Source organism: Equus quagga, chromosome 10, assembly GCF_021613505.1.
Source record: "Equus quagga isolate Etosha38 chromosome 10, UCLA_HA_Equagga_1.0, whole genome shotgun sequence".
NCBI lineage: Eukaryota > Metazoa > Chordata > Mammalia > Perissodactyla > Equidae > Equus > Equus quagga.
This window is the reverse complement of record NC_060276.1, coordinates 13,267,825-13,294,442: the sequence shown is the minus strand read 5'-3', so window position 1 is coordinate 13,294,442 and position 26,618 is coordinate 13,267,825. Positions and strand designations below refer to the sequence as shown.

General features: G+C 40.9%; 1 protein-coding gene and 1 long non-coding RNA gene across 7 annotated transcripts in view; one reads left to right on the top strand and one right to left on the bottom strand.

Annotated features, from left to right (window-relative positions):
- FGF13 (fibroblast growth factor 13) overlaps window positions 1–26,618 on the bottom strand; it is a 488,384-nt gene that overhangs the window by 51,104 nt on the left and 410,662 nt on the right. For 5 of the 6 annotated variants that reach the window (XM_046672533.1, XM_046672532.1, XM_046672531.1 and 2 more), the window contains 2 exons: window positions 13,933–14,043; window positions 7,970–8,073 (listed from right to left, as the gene is read on the bottom strand). In XM_046672533.1, the coding sequence (XP_046528489.1) occupies window positions 7,970–8,073; window positions 13,933–14,043 (215 nt within the window). Of the gene's footprint in view, window positions 1–7,969; window positions 8,074–13,932; window positions 14,044–15,958; window positions 16,558–26,618 lie in introns of those variants that run through there. The other variant, XM_046672535.1, reaches the window with a different exon arrangement.
- LOC124245279 (uncharacterized) lies at window positions 16,676–19,906 on the top strand. The gene is made up of 3 exons (XR_006890258.1): window positions 16,676–16,755; window positions 18,818–19,043; window positions 19,711–19,906. It is a non-coding gene; the product is annotated as an uncharacterized LOC124245279 (long non-coding RNA).

The window sequence follows — 26,618 nt, the reverse complement described above, 5'->3', positions numbered from 1 at the left end:
CAGCATAAGGTATGTATAGAAAACAGAATTATTTTAGGAAATATACTCCAAAGGAACTCATCCCATAATATCAACAGGGCAATGAATGCAAGATCGGTTTCTTTCATTTGTCTTTCATGTATGTGTGTTGTGTGTGTGCATGTGTGTGTGCATTACCTCCTTACATCTGGCTTTACTTGCTAAAATTCTTCTTCATTGTTTTTGCCAATTATTTTATTCTTTAGCTCCAAGAGACTGGCTTTTTTCCCCCAAATATGAATTTAGCTTCTGAGTTAAAGCCATCAGGCACTCTTTCAAATATGTGCCCCATGACCTCTCATTTGGATGATTTTTCAACTTGGCCTCAAATACAGAGCCAATCTTACTCTATTTAGCTACAACTACTATTTTCTCCTCAATTTCTGAGAAAGTACCATTCTCAGTAATTCTTGCACCTAAGAAACTAGACCTTCACCACAAATAACTTACCAGTTTTGGTTACCTTTTTACAGAGACCATAAAGAGAAGGAACTTGACTTTGAAGGTACAACCAACCTGATTTATTTAATTTTATATTCAAATAATGCCAAGCTAGATTTTCTTTCACATTTGAATGAGATTTCCATTAACTGCAAAGAGAACTAAACATGTGAAATAATCTGTGACTTGGGAGATATATTTTAGGTTTGAAAATTATGCTGATTCACTGATATTCTAAAGGAATATCCAAGATGAATACAGCTACTTCAGTATATTTTCCAATACAATAATTGTAACAACTTCTAACTCAGCATCAATATAATAATTGAAAGCCTGCTTAAAACATAAAATTTAGCTCCTTGAGCTAGCAGAGCCACTCATTAGGCAAATACAATGTGCTTGTCTTCTCTGCTTTTCTTCCTGTAAAATAATTTCATTTTCTACTTTTTCCATTTTTAATAATACCACTCAGAAATATGTGTGTACGTGTATAATTACCCTTACAACTCATTAGTCTAAACCGAAAATGCCCATCAAAAATGGTTAATCCCATAGTCTCTGAAAACAAAAAAGATTCTTAGATGTAGACACCAAAATTTGGACCCTAAGTTTTCATAGTCAACACTTTTCTAATTTTATATTAAATAAATCAAATTCAACAATTTGTGAATTAACTGAAGTACACAAATAAGCAAAAGTTGTAATTATAAGTTAGAATTTATTTGTGTCTACTCACTTTGTAGGGGGTGTTATGTATGATGGCTACTGGCTATATGCAAAATCCACCTAAGAAATCAATTTTGATTTGATAATGATCATTTTCTTCCAAATTGGATATGATAGTGATAGTGTTTAATTTAAATCTATTTCCTTTTATAATTGAGTCAATTCCACTTCCCTAAATAGCTATAATATTCAAACCAGTGCCCTCCATTTAATTCTGTTAAATTTATAAGCCTCTATGATAATAACCCTAGAAGCTAAATTATATGAATTTGCTGATATACAGATTTGGCATAACTCAAACACTTTACTTGCTACAAATGTTTGCTAGGAGTATATTCATCACTCTGAATTGATCGATGAGTTCATCTAAACTTTAACATCCTTTCTATATTAGAATATGGGCTAGAGCTGTGAAGTCATATCACTGAAAATTAGGTCTTAAATTGTCACACACTGAAATCAGACGAACTAAACAAATCTGCAAGACTAGGCTCACAGTTGACAGCTAAATGTACTGAACATCTGAGGCATCTTATAAACCAACCCCCAACCCACAGTATGAAACTAAAACGTATATTATAACCGATTTTAATTCACCTAGATGATATAAACTAACTTTCCATTAAATAACGGTATTCAAGCTCAGTGACTAGAATGCTGAACCCTGAAAATCCTTTGCTGCTGGATCCTGTTTTTTATGACACTTGTTCACCTTAGGAAAAATGTGTTAATTTTTCTCTATCTCGATTTAGCTCTTAGTAAACTGAGATGGCATATCTAAGAATGAATGGTCATTCTCAATTTATTGACTAGTTATCTTACTTTTCTTAAGAAGTTTGGGACTCCTGAAAATATAATGTTAAAAATTGGGCTCTCGGCAGTGGGTTATTTACTCAAAGTGCCTCCCAATGGATTGTTCACTAGTTGCAAAAGAAAAAAAAAGAAGCTAGAACTATCTAGCGGAAAATCAGACAACATCTTTATTGAATCATCAAAACTAACGTCTGTGATGGGAGAAGAAACTTGGTAAGTTTAAGGCATGTGAAAATAATCCAGTAGAGAAGGAAAATATGCCCCCATAGTTCAGATTCCAAGTCTGACTGGGCCCCTGGGATCAGTAAGGCATGCTAACAGCATGCATGAGAATCCTGCCTCATTCTCATGGCATCAAGCTGACTCTCAGAGAGACCGGTTTTTTGGTCTTGCGTCTAATTTGCTGTGGTAGTCCCAGGACCATAAAACACGGCAGTAAAATCACTCCTATAAGTCCTCTCTAGGAACATCTGAATAGAAAAGCTTTGGTTGCCAAATGATTTCTACTTGTCTACATATTAGCTACGCCAAACCCAACAACAACCCCACACTGTGTACTCTGGAAACAGAAAACTAGTGTTGATGAAAGGTAAGTAATTAGGCAGGTTAAAATTCTGCTACGGAGTTCTGGAACACTCCAAAATCAAACGAAAATGCTTTTGGTGTAGCTTTGAGTTTTTATTATCCTGTTTCTAATATCTGTCATTACTTCTCTATTAAAATAGATACTAGGGCATTAATATTTTCACACTTAAGACTCTTGATTTTCTATAGTTAATGTTTATTTCAAGTAATTTTGAAATATGTATTACAAATCATTTTATACTACTAAATATTTATGCTATTAAGTTTTGAGGAACTCTCAAAAGCTTGTGTACAACTCTTTATTATTGATAAAGAAAAAGCAAAGGTATGAACAAAGTTCTCTATGCACAATGAAGAATAATTTCCTTACAGTTCTAGAAAGACTTAGTTATATCATGAACAAAAGTAAATATGTTATGAAATAATGGCTAATTATGATTCTCTGTGCCACAGATGGTTTCTCACTGCCACTTGAGCCTACATCACGTCTGTCCCCCATGGCAACAAGAAAAAAAAGGAGGGGGGAGGGTGCAGTGCAAGAACCCTGAGATTAATCACGGAAAGGAAATTGCTATCTCTGCAGCAAAAACAACGTGGTGGAGGTACTGTTTCCTTATTTACTGGACAAAAGGGGAAAAGAAATGGTAAAAATGTAAAATTGAATTTAAAAGAAACTGAGGGATGTAGAAGCCGACTTGCAAAAGAAGACAGAAAAGAGAAAAGGAAATAAAATAAGACAGCTCTTCCAAGGATCAGCGTTTTCCTTCATCTCAAGAAACAGTCCTCCAGAAATGTAAAGGCAATTTGTTTGCAATAGCAGAAAAAGATCAGCTTCAGAAATTTCAGATAAAGGACAAGGCGCAAATAAATTCTTGGTTTCTGACCTCATTGGGGGGCTTCTCATTGCTATTCAGCAATCATTTTTCTTAGCCCTTTCTCAGTGGTTTTCAATCCTGGCTACACGTTAGCATCAGCTGAGGAGCTTTAGAAAATATTCACACACACACACCCCACCCTTAGACATTTTGATAGAATTGGTTTGTGTGTAGCAGAGAATGGAATTGTTTTGAAGGTCCATAGGTCTAATAGGTAGCTAAGGTTGAGAAACATTATCTGACTAGGGGTTAGCAAACACTTTTCGGTAAAGGGCAAGATAGTAAATAATTTACGTTTTGTGGGCCATAAGGGTTCTGTTGCAACTATTCAACTCTGCTGTTAGAGCACAAAAGCAGCCATAGACAATAAGTAAATGAGTGGGCATAACTATGTTCCAATAAAACTTTATTTACAAGTCAGGTGGTAGGCTGGATTTGGCTCATAGGCCTCAGTTTACCCACCCCTGGTCATGAGGCTGTGTCCTCTCCCCATTCCCAAAACTGCTGTTCCAAACATTCACCCATGCCATCCCTGTGTCTCTAATTTTCAGCAGATGACCTCTCATTCTACTTTACTGGGAAAATACAAATCATCTGGCTGGAAATCCTTCAACTTCCTCATTTATCACCTGCAGACTTACTGCACCTACGTCTGCATCTGTCCTCATCACTTTGCCTCCTACTGTAGAAGCAGCGACGCTTGTTTTCAAGGTTAATCTAACCCTTTTACTTATATTCACTTCCATCACTCCCCCAGACTCCTTCGGGGCCCCAAGCCATAAAGGATCCCATTTCCTACATCTTTAATTCCTCCCTGTCTACTGGCTCTTTCCCTTCAACTAACCAATATATTCAAGTATCTTATCCAAAGAATCCTCACAGCCTTCCTTAATCCTGTGTCCTCCTCTAAATATTCACCCATGTCTCCCCTTCTCTTAGAAATTCTACACCTATAGCCTCTACTTTCTCTCTTCCCACTCACTCAAGTCACTACAGTTTGACTTCTGCCATCACTATGCCACGGAAAGTGCTCTTGCCAAGATCACTGAAGACCTTCATATGGTATAATTCTAGTTCTTCTTTTTTTTTTTAAGACTTTTTAAAAAATTTTTTTTCCTTTTTCTCCCCAAAGCCGCCCCCCCCAGTACATAGTTGTATATTCTTCGTTGTGGGTCCTTCTAGTTGTGGCATGTGGGATGCTGCCTCAGCGTGGCTTGATGAGCAGTGCCATGTCCGCGTCCAGGATTCGAACCAACGAAACACTAGGCCGCCTGCAGCGGAGCGCGCGAACTTAACCACTCGGCCATGGGGCCAGCCCCAGTTCTAGTTCTTATTTTACTTGTTTTCTCTGAAGCATTTGACATTGCTCACTCTTCTGAAAACTCTCTCCCCACTTAGCTTTTGCAATAAATACCATGATACCTACCAAAATTAGTTCTTTTTCTACTGCTGGCCACTTACATCCTGGCATTCCCTAATATTTGACACACCCTCTTGTCTTCTTATGCTACATATTCTCTCAACTGTTCTCATGGCATCAGCCACCACCTACATGTGATAACTCCCACATTTGATCTCTAGCTCACATCCCTTTCTCAAGCTCTAGGTTCATATTTTCCAATATCTATTGCAAGCTGTACTCAGGTACCTTCTTTCCCAAATCTGCTCTTTTTCCTATATCCTCCATCTCGGTTAATAGCTTCACCATCAACCCAATTGCAAAGGTAAAATTTTCCCTCTCCATTGGGGTACCTAATAACCCAATATTGAGCATTTTTTTTAAAAAAAGTCTCTGCCTGAAGATATTTTATTTCCTTCTGTGCAGTGAATGGCAATGATATATGTTCAACCATACGTGGTGGTCCTGCTTTCCCTCCAAATCCAAATGATTCTACTTCTAAAATATCTTGTGAATCTATCTCCTCTTAGCCAGTGCCACTGCGAATGGCAGACCTTAGTCATCTCTCACCAAGATTACGTTCAATAACTTCCTAAGATGTTTTTTACTTACCCAAATCAGTAGCCCCTACTTCCTCTTCTTACTTTGACTTCCTCCTTAGATCACTGTCCAATCCTATTTTCTCTTTGCTAAGTGGCAGTTAAAACTGCATACAGTATTTCAGTAGCAGAATTGCCATGGTTTTATGTAAGGGAAGAGTGAGCCTTTCTCTTTAATTACTCTCTGTTTTTGAAGAGGCATGATATTCCATTTAGCTTTTTGGTTCCAGCAACACAAGCTGCTAAAGTCATTAAGACAAACTCTATCCTAAAAGAGTCTTGGCACCACACTTTCAATAAGATGCTAACAAAATGGGGCACGCACTGAGGATACTGATCAACATGGTGAAGGGACTCCAAACCAGAATCAATAAGGAGTAATTGGAAGAACTGGAAAATTTATCCTGGAGAACATTCAGATTCTTTCCTGGAGCAGACTAATTTGGATATTTTTTCCCTATATGAACTCTAGGATTATCAACCAGACATCTTTCCTCCTTAACAAAAACATGGTTTCTTTTCCTTAAGAGAAAATACTTACTTAAGATTCCTTTTCCTTAACAGGAAATGTATACAAAATGTCCCATGTTTTGCTGTCTATTGGCTTCCCCCCTCATGTAAAGTAAGTCCATCAATCTACAGTGCTGATTCCCCTGAGAAGCCTCCCTTAGAAATGAGCTCGCATCGACATTTACCTGTTTGCTAGAATAATGGTTAACTTAAATGGTAGGCTAAGAATTTTTGACATCAGTTCCCTAAGCATAACACCGAATGCCCTAATTTTCTTGAGTGGGGGCGCCTGACATCATACTTACATGACTTTTTCTCACTGTAATTCATACTATTATTCCCCAATTTTTTTTAACTTTACTGTTGCAAGATTTTTTTTAAATCAACCCATCTCATCAGGGCACCACGATGATGATCATAACTCAGTGAAATACTGGATGCCTTACCAGCAATTATTTCCTATGCCATCTGGTATTTACATTCTCAAAAGTACGCTCAGTATATTCCATTTCCTTCCCATGCTTGCATAGCAGTTTCAGAAAGCAGTCATTTATTTCATTAAAAACCTACCTTTGCATCTAGACCTGTTGAGGTAGTCTGTTGATGTAAATGAGGTTAATTAAAATCCTCCATTATTAAAATATCTTACCTTAATGCACAAATCTGAAAAACAAATCCCCTTTCCTATCATTTATAATAATAGCAATGTATTAATAAAGTGACAGAATTCACAAAGTTTGCAATAAACCCAAATCTTTCAATTGTCAAAAGAAAAAAACCCTTGCATTTATTAAATCACAAGACAGCTGAAATGGCCTGACAGGAATGTTTATAGTGACCAGCGTTTGATGATTATGCTGATAATTAATCTTTTATCATAAAAATGAAATGGACTATCCAGTTTACCAAATGATGAGCCCTGTGTGGTCTTACTCCTGTCCAACCTCTCTATCCTATCCTGACTTCCGAAAAACAGGGTTATGACATGGTTTCTACCATGGCTGCCAAGAATCTTTCTACACACCTGGCTCTGAAGCGAATTGAGGGAAGAGGTGAGAACAAGAGTGGCTCCAGGGAACCACTTTTGCAGTTTGAGGAATGGATTTCTATAGTCATGTCAATAGCCTCCTTTAAGGCTATTGAGTAGGAAGTGTGGCAAGCAATATTCTCCATTTTTAACATCCTATCCTTTTCCTAAAATACATGAAATTCAAAACAAAGATTAAAAAATATTCATATAGAAAGTGGTCTCCTGTAATCTGTAACTCGATCTACTGACAAGAATGAAATCCTAACTCTGGTACCATACCATTTCTGCCTATATTTAAATGTCAAGATTTTTTTAAAAGCTTCATTTGGCCCCATGTTCCTAATTGAATTGTCAATTATTGTCCACACTGTTTATAAATTTCTCGAAAAAAGTTCCATTTTTTACTTAGTTACCTCTTGTAAGAAAAAAAGCAAGCAGGAATTTGTATGTAAGGGAAATTTGAACTGTGCTTGAAGAAAAAAATAGTATTTAAAGTAGAGGCAGACAGCAATTGTGACCTAATTGAACTGAGGATAAGAAACAGAAACACTTCTAGAACCGCTCTTTACGTCCTAGAGTTGATCAGAGAAAGAGGTCTCATTAATTTCTTTGGGAGTAAACATGGGTAAATATATGTTAAACTGAGTTACAGAAATAGCTGTGCTTCCCACAGCTGCAAAGCAAGACAGATCATTACATGTTATATAAAATAATAATCCAAATGCCGCTGAACGCAAAAATGTTTTGTGGATCTTTGATTTTATAACAAAAATGTTATAGCTTCAAATGATTAATTAGTAATAGATAAATTGTCACTGCAATTTAATTTGTCCTTTCAAATGAGATATTTCCATCAAGAACACTCTTCCTCACATCACAAGAATTCCTCACTGATGACACGTATGCAGCATACTTTATTTCGCATCAAATGAAAACTAGAATAGTCAAATCATGACCACAGTGAAAGGCTTACCGAGGTGTACAGGTATCCCTCACTGTTCATTGCCAAATACAGCTTGGTTTGAACTCCTTGAATAGCCACCACTCGAAGACCCACAGGGATGAGGTTAAACAGAGCTGAAATCAAAAAGAATGGGAAAACCATGTTATAATTCTGTATTCCACAGCTTTTCAATGTTTCCAGCAGGACTGTCTGGTCTTCCAAAAGTAATGTGTGTTTGGTAAGAACAGACAGATATAGATTTATACACATTCAGATAGATGGGGCCGCTTCTACTTTTTCGTATACTTGATTTGTGGTTGCAGTCACATAACTGGGGCTATAACTACATATTCTCAAACACCCTGGAGAAAACGGAAGATAATTCCATGGTTTGTATAGTGTTGGAGGTTGGAAATCTTGATGTTTCTGGAAGAGCCAGCTCCACGAATTGGTCTATATTTTAAATAGCTTTAGCCTTAACAAACTAAGGTTTAAATTGCTCCCCTGGATAACTGCTGAAAGTTACAGGCAGTTACCATCTACCAGTTGGGGAGAGATTCCTAGAATCTTAGAAAAGACACTAGTCCAACTCCATCGTTCAAATGATCTGCATTATTTCCAATGCAACAACCCCAAAATAAATCCAGGCCTTAAAAAATAGTCATTTTGTACTCTCATGTTCCCAGAGTAGTATTTCTTTTTTTTTTCTGCTTTATCTCCCCAAACTTCCCCACCCCGTACATAGTTGTATATCTTAGTTGTGGGTCCTTCTAGTTGTGGCACGTGGGACACCGCCTCAACGTGACCTGACGAGCAGTGCCATGTCCGCACCCAGGATCCGAACCCTGGGCTGCGGCAGCGGCGAACTTAACCACTTGGCCATGGGGCCGGCCCCCAGAGTAGTATTTCTTAAAGAGCCAACATTTTCCGAGATAGGGTTGAAAGGGGTCTTAGCTTTCAATCTCCAGGAGCAAAGGTTATAGGAATAAAAATGATGAACTTAAGAGGTTTATTTATTTATTTATTTATTTATTTATTTAATGGGGAGGGGATAGTTGTAAGTGGGCAGCCGGGTGGTGCCAAAGGGGCCTTCATTTTTCCATTTGAAGGTTTGACTGCGTGAAACTTACACCCAGGCTCTCCTCACAATCACACACCACTCACTGGAGAAAACCAGTGGGTGTCCTCCCCCTACCAGCTGTCTACTCCCTCCTACACCATGGATAAAAATAAAACGGTACATTTTTAAAACGTAGTGCTTGCCACACACATCTTTTGAAAATAGCCTGTGTACCTTTCTCTCAAGAGTCATAGACCAATGTTGATGATTTCTGCCTCGGTTTGTAAGTCTATTGAGGATGATAAATCAGTCTGCTATCATTTCTGTGAACAAGAATGTAAAGGAGTCACCTCATGGGTAAGAATAGTTTTTCTGAGATCTCTTATTTTGGCGCATATACATTCTGCTGTAGTAGATGTGGTAATATGGATGAGAAATATTAATGAAGAACTAAATATTTCTTGGTGAGCCTACAATGTATCTTTCCCTTAAAATCAGGGTGTTATCAAAGAGGAGCTAGGACATATTGTACAGTTCAAAATACAAGTGTTCCTACCACATGCCACTGATGGCACTTCATTCAATACTCATCATATTAAAAGCTGTGCCCTTCTGTTACGTGAGGTAAAGGAAAGTAATTGCACAGATTGCAAGCCAGAATCTCACGCTATATTTGACAATGCAATGCACAGGAAAGATGTCTGATATCTCTTAGCATGTCATGTATATGATATATCTCAGTGTTGATGATACCTTGCTCACAGCAGGTGCTCAACACACATTTGTGGATTGACAGCAATCTGTGTGGTGAAAACATGATAATGTTATATTTTGGGATGTAATAGATCACAATCCTATTATAGAAAACCTCACAGTTTTAAAATTCTGAGCTCTATAAAACCAAATGAAACCAAACAAAAACCTTCATATGGGTTTGGTTTAAAACTATACCACTACATACCACTAGACAAATAGAACACCAACACATCTGAATCTTAGTTTAGTCATAGTAACAGACGACCAAGAATGATAAATGAAATTCAGAATTGTTTCTGGAACTTCATTTTTTAAAATATTCTGAAGCTCCTTAGTTCTCTTAATGCAGCTTGAAACAAGCAAAAGAAAAAGAGTGACATTTGATTTTCACCATGTGCCCCAACCACTCTCTGATGTGGATTTTAATGAGCAATAAAATGCTCAAATTCCAAACATCAGATAGCAGTAGGAGGAAGAGAAGCAAAGAACATCAGTAATCCATGCCTTGGATTATCTATTCCTGAGTAATGGTATTAACTATTTAGTAGAACATGAATTTTTCACTACGTACCGTAAATTTCTATGAAGCCCGACTCAAAAACAAAAGACACCACTCCAAAACAAAAGCATGAAGAGATGTGCAAAAGTGGAGAGTGGTTGGTCATAGTACCCAGTCTTTGCTCTTCTTTAGACATTCGAGATACGTCATAAGTTGGGTTCGTTCAAGTCTGTCTAAAGTCACAGTCTTTCCAGATACAAATGCAAAGACATTATATCAGGGGTGAGCTTGCACAGAAGCAATATTTTCCCATATGACTTTGTTTCTCTAAATCTGGAGTACTTCTTCATGGACTTAAGATATTATTTTGATTAGAATGAAAATATTCTAAACGTGAAAAGAAAACAGTTTCTTTCATTTGTGTATCTAAAACAAATTCATTAAATGCCTAAAATCTCTTCTTCCATTTCTGTCAAAGTCTTGAAGAAGCTTTTTTTTTTTTTTAAAGATTTTATTATTTTTTTCCTTTTTCTCCCCAACGCCCCCTGGTACACAGATGCATATTCTTAGTTGTGGGTCCTTCCAGTTGTGGCATGTGGGACGCTGCCTCAGCGTGGTTTGATGAGCAGTGCCGTGTCCGTGCCCAGGATTCGAACTGACGAAACACTGGGCCGCCTGCAGCGGAGCGTGCGAACTTAACCACTCAGCCATGGGGTCAGTCCCTGAAGAAGCTTTTTAATAAATAAAAGGGCCTTTGTTTCTTGTTTGTTCTCTGTTGTGTCTACATAAAAACAAACTCCTTCTACTTTGAAGGGACCATTTTCTCAGAGATGTGCACATAGTTGATACTCAACTTTTGCTGAATATGACCCTGAGTCCAACCTTCTTCATCAGTTTGGCTAAGGTCAATTTCTCAAAGGGAGTAATTAATAAAAGCATATCTTAATGGAGAGTGGAAAGACTTGAGACGTTGCACTGGTAACACTACTGTGGGTTTGAAGGGAAAGTTGTCTATTCTATTAAAACAGCCCTCACTGCACCCAAAGCAGATACAATAAAACTGCTGTTATGAAATGTCTACCATCTTTTCGTTTTCAGGGGGAAATACTTAATTTACAATGGCTGACTTGCTCACAGTGAGATTTTATGGGACTGACATTTACCATTGTAATAAATCTACCTAAGGTCAGCTTAAATGCACACTATCAAACATATGTTTTTAGAAATAGATGTATCTGGGTAAATGTGGACTGATTTGTTTTATCATGATCTTGCTTACCATGTCAGAATTAAAATATCGTAAAATCAATCAAATTGAACTAAATGAGAAAAATACAATGAAAAGCACTAAAAATTAATAAAAATAAAAAATATGAACAACAAGAGTACATATTAAGGAAATACTACATAAATGAAAGCATGATAGATGAAAAAAAACTTGTATTCGTGTTCCACTCATTTCAAATAATTAATTAATTAATGCCAAGGAAATTGCTTGTCTGTAGAAAACAGAAAAAGAATACATTTGGATGGCTAGACTTCCATTTTAATGATCATGTTCATCACTAAACATTCTTATTTCCTGATGACTTATGCCCTACCATATCCTCGACTGGGAAGATAGGCTTGCTCCCTCGCCTCTGGACACACCTGACATTAGGAGTTGAGTCACGACCCACAGACCTGCTATTTCTTTTCAGATACTTTTCATTTTTATGCTTCGTGCTATGGTAATACTTACAGTTGGTTGACTTACCTCTCATCACTTCATTCTGCCTAAACACAGATTCTGGCTATGCTCTTTAAAGGTCTTACAATATCATTAGTACATAGAAATGCCATGCATATCAGTCAGAATTATAAGAAAACCAAAGGCAGAAGCTACACATATGTAGGAAATGAAGAGTAAAAGCTGACATGATTTTAAAGCTCCATAGTCAGAAATGGAGCCTTGATTTGCATACGTATAGGTGTGTGTACATGTGTGTGGCTGTATCTTTATATGTATGTGTATCTATGTGTAGATCCTAAAATGACTACATACAGTGTGATCTTGATGCATTTTGCATATCACTGTTTATAAAGCACAGCAAATGAATTGTCTAATTTTTTAAAAATTTTTCCTTTTCAGGAAACACATGTGAACGCTGGACTCAATTTTTTCTCTGATTTCGATCTGGAGAAGATGTTAAAAATAGATGGGCGAAAAGTTGACTGGGTGCGGATCCTTAGCAGCTAATCATGACCCTCCTTCCAATACCCAAAGGATCCATTCTGCTGAGGTACTTTGGAAAACAGAGCAGATTATACCCCCTAATTCCTTCTCAAACACCGATTTGTACATACGACTTATGGGAATGTTTTATTATTGATCATCATGTACTAATGTCTGTTACATAATTACAGCAAAACCCTCTACTTACATTTGACTAATGTTTTCAAATAGAAGAGCAGGCATAAAAGAACATCTAGGACACTCATTGTAGAAACTGAATATCACAACAGCAACACAGCACGTTACAAAACAGTGAAGAACCATTTAGTATGAATGTTTTCCATCCTAGGTGCCAACAGAGTTTTCTTCAAGGGTAATTAAAGGTGACTTCCTCTTGAAGTCATAGCCTGGCCATCAGTCCAGGAAGCATTCTTAAAAGGTGTGAAACTCTTTAACACTTAACATTGGGACCCTTGTCTCCAACTTCGCTGTCTATAGCCAAGCATCTCTATAAATGCTGCAGAGGACTTGTTAGTATCCACACCGGCTTTCCTTCACTGCTGTCTTAGCTGACAATGGTAATATTTCTGGAAAATCATCAAAATCTGAGAGAAAATGCAATATAAATTAGCGAAAATAGAGAATGAATTGTGAGAACGAGGTGTTTTAGCCTCCTGGAACATTTCATAGGTCTGCAGAAATCCGTAACTTGCAAGAAAACACCAATTATTATCACTGAAGAGAGGGTTTCACTCTTTGTGAGTTTATGTTTTTATTACTCCAAATACATAAAGCATGTGTAATAAAAGGTTGTGGAACATCTTGGAATCACCTTACTTCAATAACTAGAAATAAAACTGACTTTATTTTGACATATTTCCATTTTAGGTTCACCATTATGGTCTCCAATTTGGTCTTTACTTAAACCATGGCTAAAAATAAAGCACTAAAAGAAATAGCTTTACCCACCTGTCGAGGTATCTCAATGTTAAAATCCCAATTAGTCTCAGAGTTATCAGTATGTGTGGAGGGGGGAGCAGAAGTGAAAGCTTGTAATGATGATTTCTCATGACCTGAAACCACTCCTCTCTCTTGGGATGAGATGGGTTCTTAAGAGTAGAGATAACGTGCTATTTCAGGATCAGTGTGTGGGTGAGTAAATTTTCTGTGGGAAAAAAGTAATAAAATCCAAAGGACAGCCATAAATCTATCCAGATTACCATGGAGATGACATTTGGATTGTTCTTCAGATGGTGTCAACAGTATTTGCTATAGTTCACTATTTTAGCTATTTCCATGTTCCACTTCATTTAGGTTAACGTGCATAAACAGGATGATATAGTACAACTCTATTTTGCATTCACTGCAGGATTCAGCAAGAGTGGTTTATTTTAAAATATAGAGAAAGAAAACACAATGTCAACAACACGCTGGGATATACTATTTATTTTGCAGTCACTTACTGTAAGTGCTGTCCTCGTCTTTTGTGCCATCAATGGTTCCATCTGCCTGCAGCTGCAAGTGGTAGCCTTGTCGACTGTATAGTTTGGTAACTATACCCTTAAGCTGAGGCTCTGCAAAGAGAACAACGGTTTCGATCAATTGATAAGTTGTGCATAAGTAGTTGAAAAGACTCAAAAATCAAAATTCTAATTTTCTTTACAAATTTTAGTGGAAAAAAGTCAAACTATACTTTTAAAGAATCCTCTGAAAGAAACTCCAAGTTGTAGAATAAATCTCCAAACTGAAAAAACATTTGATTTCTACCTGGTAACACTGGTAAAGTCCCTAAAGCTCTGACATCAGCTACAGTTTCTGAGAGCGTGTCCTTTGGCTTACAGAGTGGCAGTCTATCTCATTGAGCATTCGGAATGGGTTGGCAAATGGCATATTCTGCCTCTTAACAATGTGCCACTTTTCATGTGGAAGGAAAAGGAGAAATGCAAAGATAATTTAGAGTGGTTTGCCAACCAGGGACCAAAAACACACTAGTAAAGATTTCCCTAAGAATCACTGAAATTTGAAATAAATAGTCCCCTCCATTCTAAGAAGGTTGAAAGGGCATAAGTAACCTGGAATCCCATCAAAAGACACATATTTAGAAAATTGAGCAGTGATAGAGAGAAGGGGGGAGGAGAGAATAAAACAACCATTACCACACCCTATCATATTAATTATCAATAGGGAAATGGGTGCAAAAAGAGCAGGGTTTTGTTGGTGAAGATGAAAGAAAATTAGTTCATACGTATTTTCTAATTTAATATCAGAAATATAATTATCCAAAATATGGTCTTAATTAAAATGTTTTTCAATTATGAATCACCATAGATTAATAAAGTACCTAATTTACCAGTAACAGCTGTGTTATCCAAAATTCGCTTTTATTTAACACAGATACCTGCATTGAAATAATATTTATGTGATTATTTGGACCACATACTCACACTTTGCAAATGCTTAAGCCTTTTTAAAACAGGTCTAATTTACAGCTAATGCCTTAAAAACTTTGAGCAAACAGAAAATGTATGTTTGCATTTTCATTCCAGGGTGCGTAGAACACATAAACAGAGAAATAACAGATGATGAATAAGTCTGAAATTCTATAATACTTATCCAGTTAAAAGTAAGAAAACAGCGTGAAGGATTCACTTGGTCAAGAATGGCCAAATAAGCCGCATGTTCGCATGAAGGTCTACCTTGACGCAACCTGACACCTAGAGCTGTGCGAATTTCCTCTTGCACCGGAATATCTCGTTACTCTTACCACCAAATAGGTTCAAAAGGACCCTGGCTATGAGTTTAAGTTCTCTCTTCAATCTTGCATTTTAGTAGCAAGTAACCACAGTTTTACTAGTCGGACCACATCACGAAGCTCTTTGCCATAAGATTCTAGGAATCCACTCCCCCCTCTCCAACAAATATTTCAAAGCTGCACCACAAGTCAAGCCTGTCCCAATAAGCTTAAAAGTGATCAAAGAAACAGAATGCCTGGATAGCGCAAGTCCACGTCCCTAGGGGTGGAAGCTGGCAGGGAAGGGTCAGACTTGCAGACATAAAGGCAAGGAAGGGATTCCCCAGGTTCTCCTGGGGGGGGGGGGGGGGCATGGTGTCTGCCCAGCGCCACGCCTGCAATTTCCACGCCACACACACACGACAGCCATGTCTGGGTCACGCCTGCCAGGGGCCTAGGGGCATGCACACATGTGGCATGTCTGAAGCTGAGGGCGCGCCTCCTGGGCAGGGTACGGCCCCAGGCTCTGCGCCTGTCCCACAGCAGTTGCAATGCAGCAAGCCTGTTACTGTTACGAAGGAGGCGAGAAAGCAATCTCTGCCCACGCACGCACACCAGCTAGGTGGCCACATTCGCGCAAGATGGGCCACCGACAAACTCACCTACGCTTACATATACACGCCCTCCAGCCCCTCCGCGCTCGTAAAGTATGAAAAAAAAACAAAAAACAAAAAAGACAGCCAAGAGCCCCTTCCGACCTGGTCTCCTTCTGCGCCTCTTCTTGGAGCCAAAGAGTTTGACCCGGGAAAAGACGTTTAACTTGTTTTTGTCGCAGCTGGTCTTGCCTTTGCTGGGGCTGCTGACACACTTGCAGGCGTTGGATTTCTCGCGCTCGCGGGCTTGTCTCTTCTGACGGATGAGCGAGCTGGCGATAGCCGCCGCCATGGCCACGACGCCCACCACCACCACTTCTTTTGCTGCCCCTCTCTGGCTTCGCCTCCTCCTCCCGCTCCTCCGGGCTCGCCCGCTTGGTCTCGCGCCTTCGCCGCCTTCGTCTCCTTAGCCTGCGCTCGCCCGGGCTTCTCCGCACTCGGGCTTCAGCCGAGGAGGGGGCTCAGCATGCCGTCTGAGCTCCTCCGGCGGTGGTCCGGCTCCCGCGCGGGCTGCTGGCTGCCAGGGTCCGAGCCGACGCCACAGCCGCGGGCCGGATTGCGGGCGAGACTGGCAGGCGGAGGCAGAGCTGCGCTACTGCGTGCGCTCGGCCCCTGCGCCCCGAGGACACTGTGCGAGTCCAAGCGGCTCGGGTCGGAGTTTCGCGGCACCCCCCGCCCTGTGCCGCGCGGAGGGGGCCGAGGAGGGAGGCGGGCAGAGGGAGAGAGCGCGGGCGGAGGCAGGCCGCGAGCGCGGGCGGCAGGAGGGAGGAGGGAAGGAGGAAGCGCGCGGGGAGCGCGCCCTCGCCCTGGCCCCTCCGAGCCTCCGACTAGTCCTTGCAACTTCTTGGCCTGACAATCGGGAAAAGTTGGCCCATGCCAGCTTTCCGACAGGGATCAAACAGGTAATGGCCTCGCATCTTCGCTGTTGTTGTTGGTGCTGCTGCTGCTGCTGCTGCTGCTGCTGCTGCTGCTGCTGCTACTGCTACTGCTGCTGCTGCTGCTGCCCTGGGCGCGGCACAGTCTCAGCACAGGAATTCAGTCGCCGCAGGCACCCTCCGGAAGAGCGCGACGGCCTCCGCTAGGCCCCCTCCCCCGGCGGCCCCTCCCTCCCGGAGCCCAGCCCACTGGCTCCCGGCCGCCTGCCGCCCCCACCCGCCCCACCCCCCAAGTCCCCGGCGGACCGCTTGGGCTAACACCTGTAGGGAATTAGGCACTGCCACATCGCCCAAATCCTTCTCCCCTCCTCTTCCCTAAAGGAGCTTCGGGAGGAAACAGCGATGGAGGAGGTACCGGGATGAGGTGGTTGGGTTGGAGGAGCCTGGGGGTTGCTTGGAGATGGGGAATGGCGGGGTAGGGTGTTTCGTTAGTGTTTGACTCTTAGCTGGCCAGATTACACCCGGCCTGGAGCCCTTGGGAAGTTCGCCAGCCCCCTGCCCCAGGCTGGGACTCACAACATCCCCACACACCGAGGCCCCAGCTGAGGTATTTCGCATGGCGACACTTGTAGCCATTCAGGAGAGAGGCCAGGGCTCCCAGACGGGTTCAGCCCCCGCGGCAGCGGCAGCAGCAGTAGCAGCAGGCACTGCAGAGCTGCGCCCGCACACCACGCTGCCACCCAGTGGTTTTTGCTGACTTTTCATTTCATGCCAATTTGTGCGTTCAGTACCCCGTTTTTCCTCTGCGGCCCCTCATCGTTCCGTTCGGGTTTGGGATCCAAGCAGAGAGCTGGGGTCGTGTACCATAAGCAGTATTTGGGAAATGCAGAGCCAAGCCTCTTTTTTTAAGCTCTGGCCCATCTCCAATCTACTTTTTTTTTTTTTCTGCTCAAGCTCAAGCAGCCTCCCTTCCCTCCAATTCAGGAATCAAGTCTGTCTTTTTGCTCGCTTCGCTCTAGTCACAATTTCTGTCCTTTCCCTATGTTTTAATCTGGAGAAGAAGAAAGGAGGAGTTCTGAGGTCAAGAATGCAACAAAAGAGAATGGCCCATCCACATCTCCACCTTCAAAGAGACACGATTGTTTTACTATTTTACTGCATTTCTGATGCCCAAAAGGAAGCCCCCCACAGTAGGGCTGCTCTATCTTGGAGCTGCCACCACACTCTCTTTACTGGACCTCTGCCCCCTTCCAGATATTTTCAGAATTGATGTAGATGCAAAACCAAATGCCCAGGCTCCAGCCCTTCTTTTCTTGCCTGAGCTCCCAACTAGGAAACTCTTTCAGGCGTCTTAGCCCATCAGAGCTGACAGCTGACCTGACCCTTCTGTAGATTTCACTGCTCCACAGGGGAGGCTGCTGCCACCCTCCCTTCCACTTCTCCCCAATCTTGAAATGTCTCCTGCCCTATCAGAAGCACTAGCACGCGTCTGCAAAGGCAGCCTGGGCTGAAGGTTGCAGGGGCTGAGATGGATAGTTACAGGAGAATGATGCCAACTGGTCTGAAATTCCCTGCAGGTTAGTCTACTTGTTTGTGCTTTTGGTTTTCCCAAAGGAAAAGGGAGGACAAGGTAGAAGAGAGTTTTAGCACCTCAAGGCAATGCAAGTATCCACATTCAGACTTCAATTCATGGAGGGAGAACCCTGCTCTGCTCCCACTGGACTTTGAACGCCTTGAAAATCGGGACTGGGTCTTGGTCACCACTAAATTCCCATCTCCCGGCACAGTTTCTGTCACATAGTTGATGCCCAATAAATGTTTGTTGAAAATAAATGACAAATGATTTATATTGATTCTGAAGGGTAGGAGGATGTTTCCTGGGTCAGAATGTATGCAACTCAAATTCCAAGTACCATGAAGGGAAATAATCCAACCAAAAGAGGGGTCAGAAGAAGCTCTGACCAGGGCCATATATCTGGGGTGTGGGAGGGACAGTTAAGAGGTTTCTACTTGCTCTCTGCCTCTTTTTACCTTCTGCTGAGCACCAACCCCAAGGGCCTTTTTTTCTTTCTTCTTGCTTCTCTCTTAGGACCCTGAACCAAAGCAGACGTGAAAAAGCTAAAGAAGGACGGAGTTCTGACTCAAGCAAGGGAGAGAACTTGGGAAGTATGAGGAGATGGTACTGAGAAAATGAGGAGGGCTTTCCCACACTCTTTCCTCCACTTCTCCATCGGGAAGCACTCACTGCTTGTGCAAACACCATTCCTAAAGTATTTTCAGGATGCCTGGACAGTTACGTGTATGGCCACTCTGAGGTGGGTATTGGAGGTAAATAGATGCGGAGAAGACTTCTGGAATATATAATGAGGAGGGGCACATCATTACAAAGTTGAAACACAAACATGTAAATACATCAGCTCTGTTACTCACCCCTATCCACCACCCTCAGCTTTTTTTTTTTTTAATAAATTAGAGAATTAAACTCTATGCCCTGACCTCAAGGAACCCCTGGGCCAAGGTGATAACTGGATGATTCTATGGGTGTTTATAGACACCTTTCTTGCTCTAACCTCTCTCTCCAAATTAATAATTGTTTAATCTTGAAAGATGAGGGGTATAGGGAAACCCGACTCTCTCCCTGCCACATGTTCCTGTCAGTCCATAAAATGTACTTCTGCCTTTTTATATCACCCCCTGTCTTCTTTCATCTCCATGGACAAGAAAAGAAATGACACATGATTGGTGAGGCTAGAGATAGGGGTCTCTAAATCTCTGTGATCTGTCTGCCTACAGACCACATGCATTCTCTTCTCTCCTCCAGTAAGAGAACTCACAGAGACCTGTGACTAGAGGGGGAGCAACTAGGGGGAAAGTGAAGGAAAGCCATTTTGACTTTGGGTCCAAATCAAATTGTGCAATCATCTTAGCCATTAATTAAACAAATATTTTGATCTATTCCTAACTCTCTTATGTATTTCTCAGGTGCTTCCGAACTCAGAGAAGAGTGTGAATATAACTCTCAAATCCTCAAAGGAGAATTGTGCCAAAACCCCATTCATCTTAGGAAGGCGCAGTAAAGGAAAGAATTGCAGCCTACCCTAGAAAAGCATATTTTGCCTTTTCTTTCTGCCTTACTGCCCCTCCAGACCAGTAGTATGGCATTTTAATGGGAGGAAGAATAAAGAACTTTCCTTTGACGCTTATTTCCAAAGTGCCTTTTTCTCTTGTCTTGCTCAGTTCCCACCAGTTCACACTGTACCTTTTCTATGTAACTTCCTGGGATCTCCTCTAGATTCACAGTTTCAATTCTCCCTGCTTAACCCCAGGGCTCCCAACTCCTCTATGCTGGGTGGTCCACTTGCCTTTTCTTCTCCCAGACTTCGTCCCTCCACTGCACCGTCCACCAAGTTCTGTCCTGGACCATGTTAAGGAAAGAAGCATCCTTAGCTCCTTTCTCCAACTCAACTCACAAAGAGTTCTAGCCTGACAGGAGGCATACATTTTAATCCACTTTAGTCTCTGCCACTAACTGGCTGTGTAAGCTTGGGCATGTCATTTCTCCTGCTGGAGTTTCAGTTTTCCGATCTTTAAAGTCTTTAGCCATCTTTAGACTCAGTGACTTTCAAATTGTATTCTGCGGAGCCCTGAGAGTACATGGAGGTGATATAAGTTCCCTCACCATGTTTCAACCGCAGCACCTCCGCTCTTTTATATGCTGGGGCTCATTGTATGATTTCTTATGAAAAAAATAAAAAGAGTCCGCTGCTAAAAACAAAACATTTGAAAACCTCTGAATGAGACGTTCCTTAAAGTCTTTTTGGCTCTGGGAGTCTATGATTCTTTTGTATATGTTCCTCCTACCTTTTTATCTTCCCCTCCTCATACTTCTGTCCCCTTTCCCTTCCCACCCTACCAGAACATAAAGTCTAAATTGGATTCCAAAGAGAAATACAGAAGTCTCTTTGGCCCCATTCCTCATGGCTTCACTTGAGAACCAGGTTTTAGCATTCTTTTAAGGGAGAGTTATGTGAGTTATCAGAGCATAGAATGCTGATCGTTCCCTGCCAATCTCTTTTGGCAGGCCTCAGATGAGCTGTAAAGAAGCTGAAGGGACCTGCTCTCAAGAGGCATCTCCAGGAGAGAGAGAGAAACCCAAACAGATGTGACTGTGATGAGTAAAAATGAGAGAATTCAGACAGCCTAATCAGGAGCAGCCTCAGTACTTTTTGAGCAGAAAGGAATTGGCTGTCTTTCCGAAACTCTGAAAATGAGAGATTTCAAACACCCTCCCTTTGTGATGATAAACATAATTGGAGCCACTTGCCAGTTTGCTCTCCATCTTCACTAACAGTCCATCAAAACATCTGAGTGACTGGTTACCAGGTCACGGGCTGATGATGAGCTCAAAGGGAGGAAGGAGAGGCTGGTTCACGTGCACAAGGTCAAGCAACACTAGATCTCACCATTAACTGAGTAGGGCAGCAGAGGGGGTATTTAAGAGACTGGGCAGCAAGTACCACCTTTTGTGGTCTCATTATGTCCAAAAGCCCAGGGAAATGACTGGATAGAAATACAAATGAGGAGATTAGAGAAAGGCCATTAGCAAAGGCTCTGCCACTTAACTCCAAGCAAGAAGAAAATGCATTTAAGGAAATCTTGTCAATGTCACACTGGAATTTCAGGGACAGAAAGTGTGACTACTGTATTCTGTAACATAACCTGACACGTTTATTAGCTGGCAAAGAGTCTCTCCTAGTCAGATCATTTGGGGGAATTATGCTTCAGAAACAAAGGTCTCCAGGACCATTCTTTTAGAAATTGGTTGGCTCTCCTGATTTGCATTCAGAATGACAAGCCAGAGAACCCTGGGCTTGCATTGCACTAGGATGGTGGCTTGGTCTGCATTATGTCCTCTCTCTGAGGTCATTCTCTAAATACTTAAGCTATAGAATTTACTGAAGTCACCTCTAGTTTATACCTAAAATCAATTGGGAACACACTGGTTAATTCTAATCCCGAAGAAGAAAAATCCTATAACCCACATAAAAATTTCATTGTTCAGTCATAATTTATGAACATTAAAACCATAAAGCACCCTGACAGTATTAATCATATCTATGAATTCAGCTCTTTGCCACTTAATTAGCCATAGCAGCTGCAACATCAAGAGTTCAAGGCCTCTGATTACCTGCTTGGTCATTTAATCAAGAAAACCTGGAGAAAATATAGGATTGCTGGGGTGGAGGTTTCTCTCATGATCATTAGGAGAGAACACAAGGAAATGAGGTTAAGCTCCAACATACGGGGATTTAAAGTTTTGTACAAGGGAAACATTCGTCTCAGTAAGGGTTGTTAAATACCATAATTAATTGCTGATTCTCCTATAGAAGCTTTTATGAATACAACAGAAATTTTATCTATCTCAGTGGGTATGTGGGATGATGTCTCCAAGGTTCTCATTCTGTCATAAAAACTACACTACTATTTGTATACCCATGACCTGCAACCAAGAAGTGGTCATGGGGAAAGGGACAGCAAGATCATTATTGAGAAAGTTTAAGATCCTGTCTGATGGGGCATGGAGATAGCTAGTGCCCTTGCCTTTGGAAGATCATTTTGGGTGAACTTTGAGCATGTCGGTCAAGGCAGTCACATCCATTTTTGAAAGTTTCTCTCGTCCAACATGTGGGAAAAACTTTGTACATCCAATAAATTCATTCTTAACCAAATGGGTTGCCTCAGTGGTGACAGAGCATTCAGAGCCAACAAAAGCACCAGCTTCTTTGAGTTCGATTCAGTTTTATTCACTAATATTTGAATATCTTGAAGGAATATTTGCTATTTTATGAACTGACTGGTGGCTAGCAAATATAAATGAAGTCTTTCTATGATGAAACATTTATGGCAGACTAAAAATGTGCAAGACTCAGAGGCAAAATATCTATAACACTGGGTTCATTTCTTGCCTGGTGAACTAAGTCATCTAAATGAAAAGCTAGGAAAAACATGATGGAGGATTTGAGGCAAAAGCAGACAATCAGTAATTTTTCTGGATCTAAGCTGTTTCAAGAAATAGGATTTCTTGAGGAAGATGACCTAAACTCAAGATTGAGGAAGGGAACGCAGTATTTGCAAATGATCTAATGTTCATTATTACTTAGGATAAGGGGGCAGGATTCGCAACCAGCACAGGGAACTCTGGATTGCCAACGGCACTGCTTCCACCAATTGTCTATCAACAGTTGTCATTTTTTAAAGGAGCAGAGAGATAACGGGAAACTACTTCAGTGCTCTCTCGGGATTAAGAGTCTTAACACTTCTCTTTTTGGACACCAACCAGGATTTGGGCAGGAGAACATGCTGAATTTGGAGGAAATGGTTTCCTCCAGATTCTAGGGAGGGGACGAAGGACAAGTCCATGATCTACCTAAGAACTGTGCAGATGCCCTAGATGGTTTTTAAACTCTCCACTCTGCTTAAGATTTTTTTTTTTTTTGCCAAAACTGGGTTTCAAATAGTGATAACGCTCAATCAATGCTGTGGCTGTAATTGGACAAGCAAATTAAGTGCTGTAACACTATTTTTTAACCCTTACAACAACCTGTAAGGTAGGTATTATCATTATTGCCACTTTACAGATGAGAAAAGTGAAGTCTAGAGAGACTAAGTGATATATCTATGGTTTCCTGGCCTGTACCCAGGTGGCAGTGCCAGTATTTAAACTAAAGAATCTCAGGCAATCATGTGTACAAAGCAAGCCCTTTAAATACGATTGTTTCCTCCTTGGCACTGGGTCTGAAATTTAGGTCACTGAACAGTGGTGCCTGGATATGGCTGTCTCTTAGCTTGGGTAACAGAAAAAGATGGAATATGGCATGACTTTCAATTCAGTTATGTTTTTTGTTTCTTTTTTTAAACAAAATTGAATTATGAAACAAAACAAACAAGACTAGATATGACCTATTAGCGTATGACCTAATGGATATGACCTGTTATAGTTATGAATATAGTTCACACACTTTTAACAATAACTTCTTGGAACAATATTTAAAGAAAGCATCACTACCTTTCTCACTAAAATTAAATAATTATAAATCACTGTTTAATGTCATTCTTAGTGCCTCAGCACAGAGAGCACTTTGACACAGGACCTGGTCTGACTCAGGTAATCTGGGGCTTTGGAATGCTATGAGACCCAAAGGACACTTACTGGCCTTTATCTGCATCACTACTTAGCAGAGATAAGAAGTTAAGGCACTCCCAATTCTCTCAGCTCTTTCCATACAGAGAAAACTGGCTTTCCACACTGTAAGCTTTTTGTCTGCCATCTGCTTTCAGCTACAGGAAGCTTGAGTTCAGCCAAAAGAGAGAAAAATATTACACACAGTGTATTTACTTCCACGGTCTGCAGCCCATGACTATCCTTTTGCAATCAGGGGGTTCTCCAGTATCCATTCGAACTAACTTGCTCTAACGTTTCCCTTCTGACAAACAGCTAAAAGTAGAAAGAGACTGAAATTATTTAGTAACTTCTCTGCAACCACTGAAGACCTCAAGCAATTTTAGAACCTGATTTCCTAACAGGGGCCTTGATGCTCAATTAACAGTCTCATTTTAGAGAAGAGATCTGAGGCAAGAGATGTTAAATGAATTTGTCCTGGGCCAAATTGTTCATTCATTCATTTGTGCATTCGTTTGGAATTGACTGCAAACAATTTGCCATTTTCTGAGCTACCCCCTGAAGGATGCAAAGGTACTAATAGCTATAATTTATTTATTGAGCACTACCTATATCCCAGGCACTATTCTAAGTACTGTATCCTTATTCACTCATTTAATACAACACCCTCATGAGCTTATCCTCATTCTACAGATGAAGAAGCTGAGGCTAAGAGAGGTTAATGAGTCCATTCAGGTAGGAGGTGGTGGAGCCAAATGGATTCAAACCCAGGCATTGGGACTTCATATCCCATGTTCTTAAAAGTGCTCTATTGACTCTCTAGTGATTGTCCCTGGCCTCGAGTGGAGGAGAAAGAGAAGTAAAGAAAATAACTAAAACACAAATGTGATTAAACACTGTAAGAGTAGTACCAAATGTCCAAAGTGTTGTGGGCACACAAAAGCAGACACAGCTAACTCTGGGGACAGGAGGGCAGGAATTGGAGTCAGCTTCAGAAAAAGGAAAAAACCCACAAAACTGGGGGCCAGCCCGTGGCCGAGTGGGTAAGTTCGCGTGCTCCGCTTCGGCAGTCTGGGGTTTCACCGGTTCGGATCCTGGGCGCGGACATGACACCGCTTGTCAGGCCATGCTGAGGCAGCATCCCACATGCCACAACTAGAAGGACCCACAACTAAAATATACAACTATGTACTGGGGGGATTTGGGGAGAAAAAGCAAAAAAATAAAAAAAAAAGTTTGGCAACAGTTGTTATCTCAGGTGCCAAACTTTAAAAAAAAACCACACACACACAAAACCATCTCACTGAAGATGAATTTTGGAGAATGAGGAAGAGCTAGGAAGTTGGGGAATGAAATTGGATAAAGCCAGACTTCAAATCTGGGTTAAACTGACTCCTGGTGCTGAATACTTCTTACCAGGCCATATTACTTCCCCTCAGCTGAGAGGATTTACGAAACCTTGGATTTTTTATGCCCTAACACTTCAAATCACTTGGCAACGAGTTGATCTTCCAGCGTAACCACTCTCCAAGAGTGTACTTTTCTGTGAAATATTGATTACTGGCAGGTCATGAAGCATTCTGGGTATCAGGAGAAATAAAATGTGCTATGTGGATATTCTGATGGACATGTGTGAGTTGTTTATTTCTTGCTTGTAAACCAATTGTCTTCCCTTTCCCACTGATCGTGTTCGGGACATATTGTCAATGGTGATGTTCAAGTATATAATAGTTTATCGATTTACAACTGCCATCAGCAGAGGGTTTAGTAGAAGTAATCCCTTTGGAAAGATGCCAATCAAAATAAAAATTAAATTGGCACGTATGCCACAGTGAGTCAGGCATTCTCCTCCTGCAATAACTGGGGTGAGCTTGGAGACCAGAGATTTGCATGTGGGCAGTTATTAAATAATTTTATTATGATGATCATAAAACTTCAAGCTAACAAATGAATTAAAGATTATGGAATGATGACTGTCCAGGCTAGATAATCCTAGTAATTCCTCTATGTAGATTTCAGTATTCCTATTGGAAAAGGACAACTGGGATTTGGTTGGTATTTGAATATATTGAAAACATATTAAAAAATCTTCCTACTTACTGCATTCTTCTTCCTGCCCCTAAAATACCAGTGCCTACTTTCTCTATCAGAATCTTGGTATCCTTTGGTCTGAAAAAATATATACTTAACAGAGTTGTTAAGGAAAACAATAGTGCCCTATCTCACTATAAGAAGAACGAAAACAACATAGTGTGTGTACATTTGTGTGTGTGTGTACATGTGTGTACACTCCAGGCAGGCCTCCGGCAATGCTGTAAAGCCAGCACCTCAGCCCAGATGCCTACTGTCCTTATGAGGCCCCAAAGGAACCTGCTTGTCCGGACAAGACTTTAGGATCCAGGCTGTCCTAGTTCTTCTCCTTCATTAAAATTGTCCTTCCTGCATCCCATCCCTGGGCCAATGCTTTCCAGTAAGATAGCTAGTTAATCAGATACTTTCATCAGTGCTGGGTTAATGAGCACTAATATGTCCTCATGAACCCCCCCCCCCACTTGCCGCAGGAAATGGCTCATTCTAATAGGGATCTTATGGAGGCAATATTATACATACTAAAATAGAGCGCCTCTAACGGTGACATTTTAAATGACTGAACGGGCTGCTGGAGTGGCTTCAAGTGAAGGAACAGCTTTGGAAAATCCCTCAATCTAAA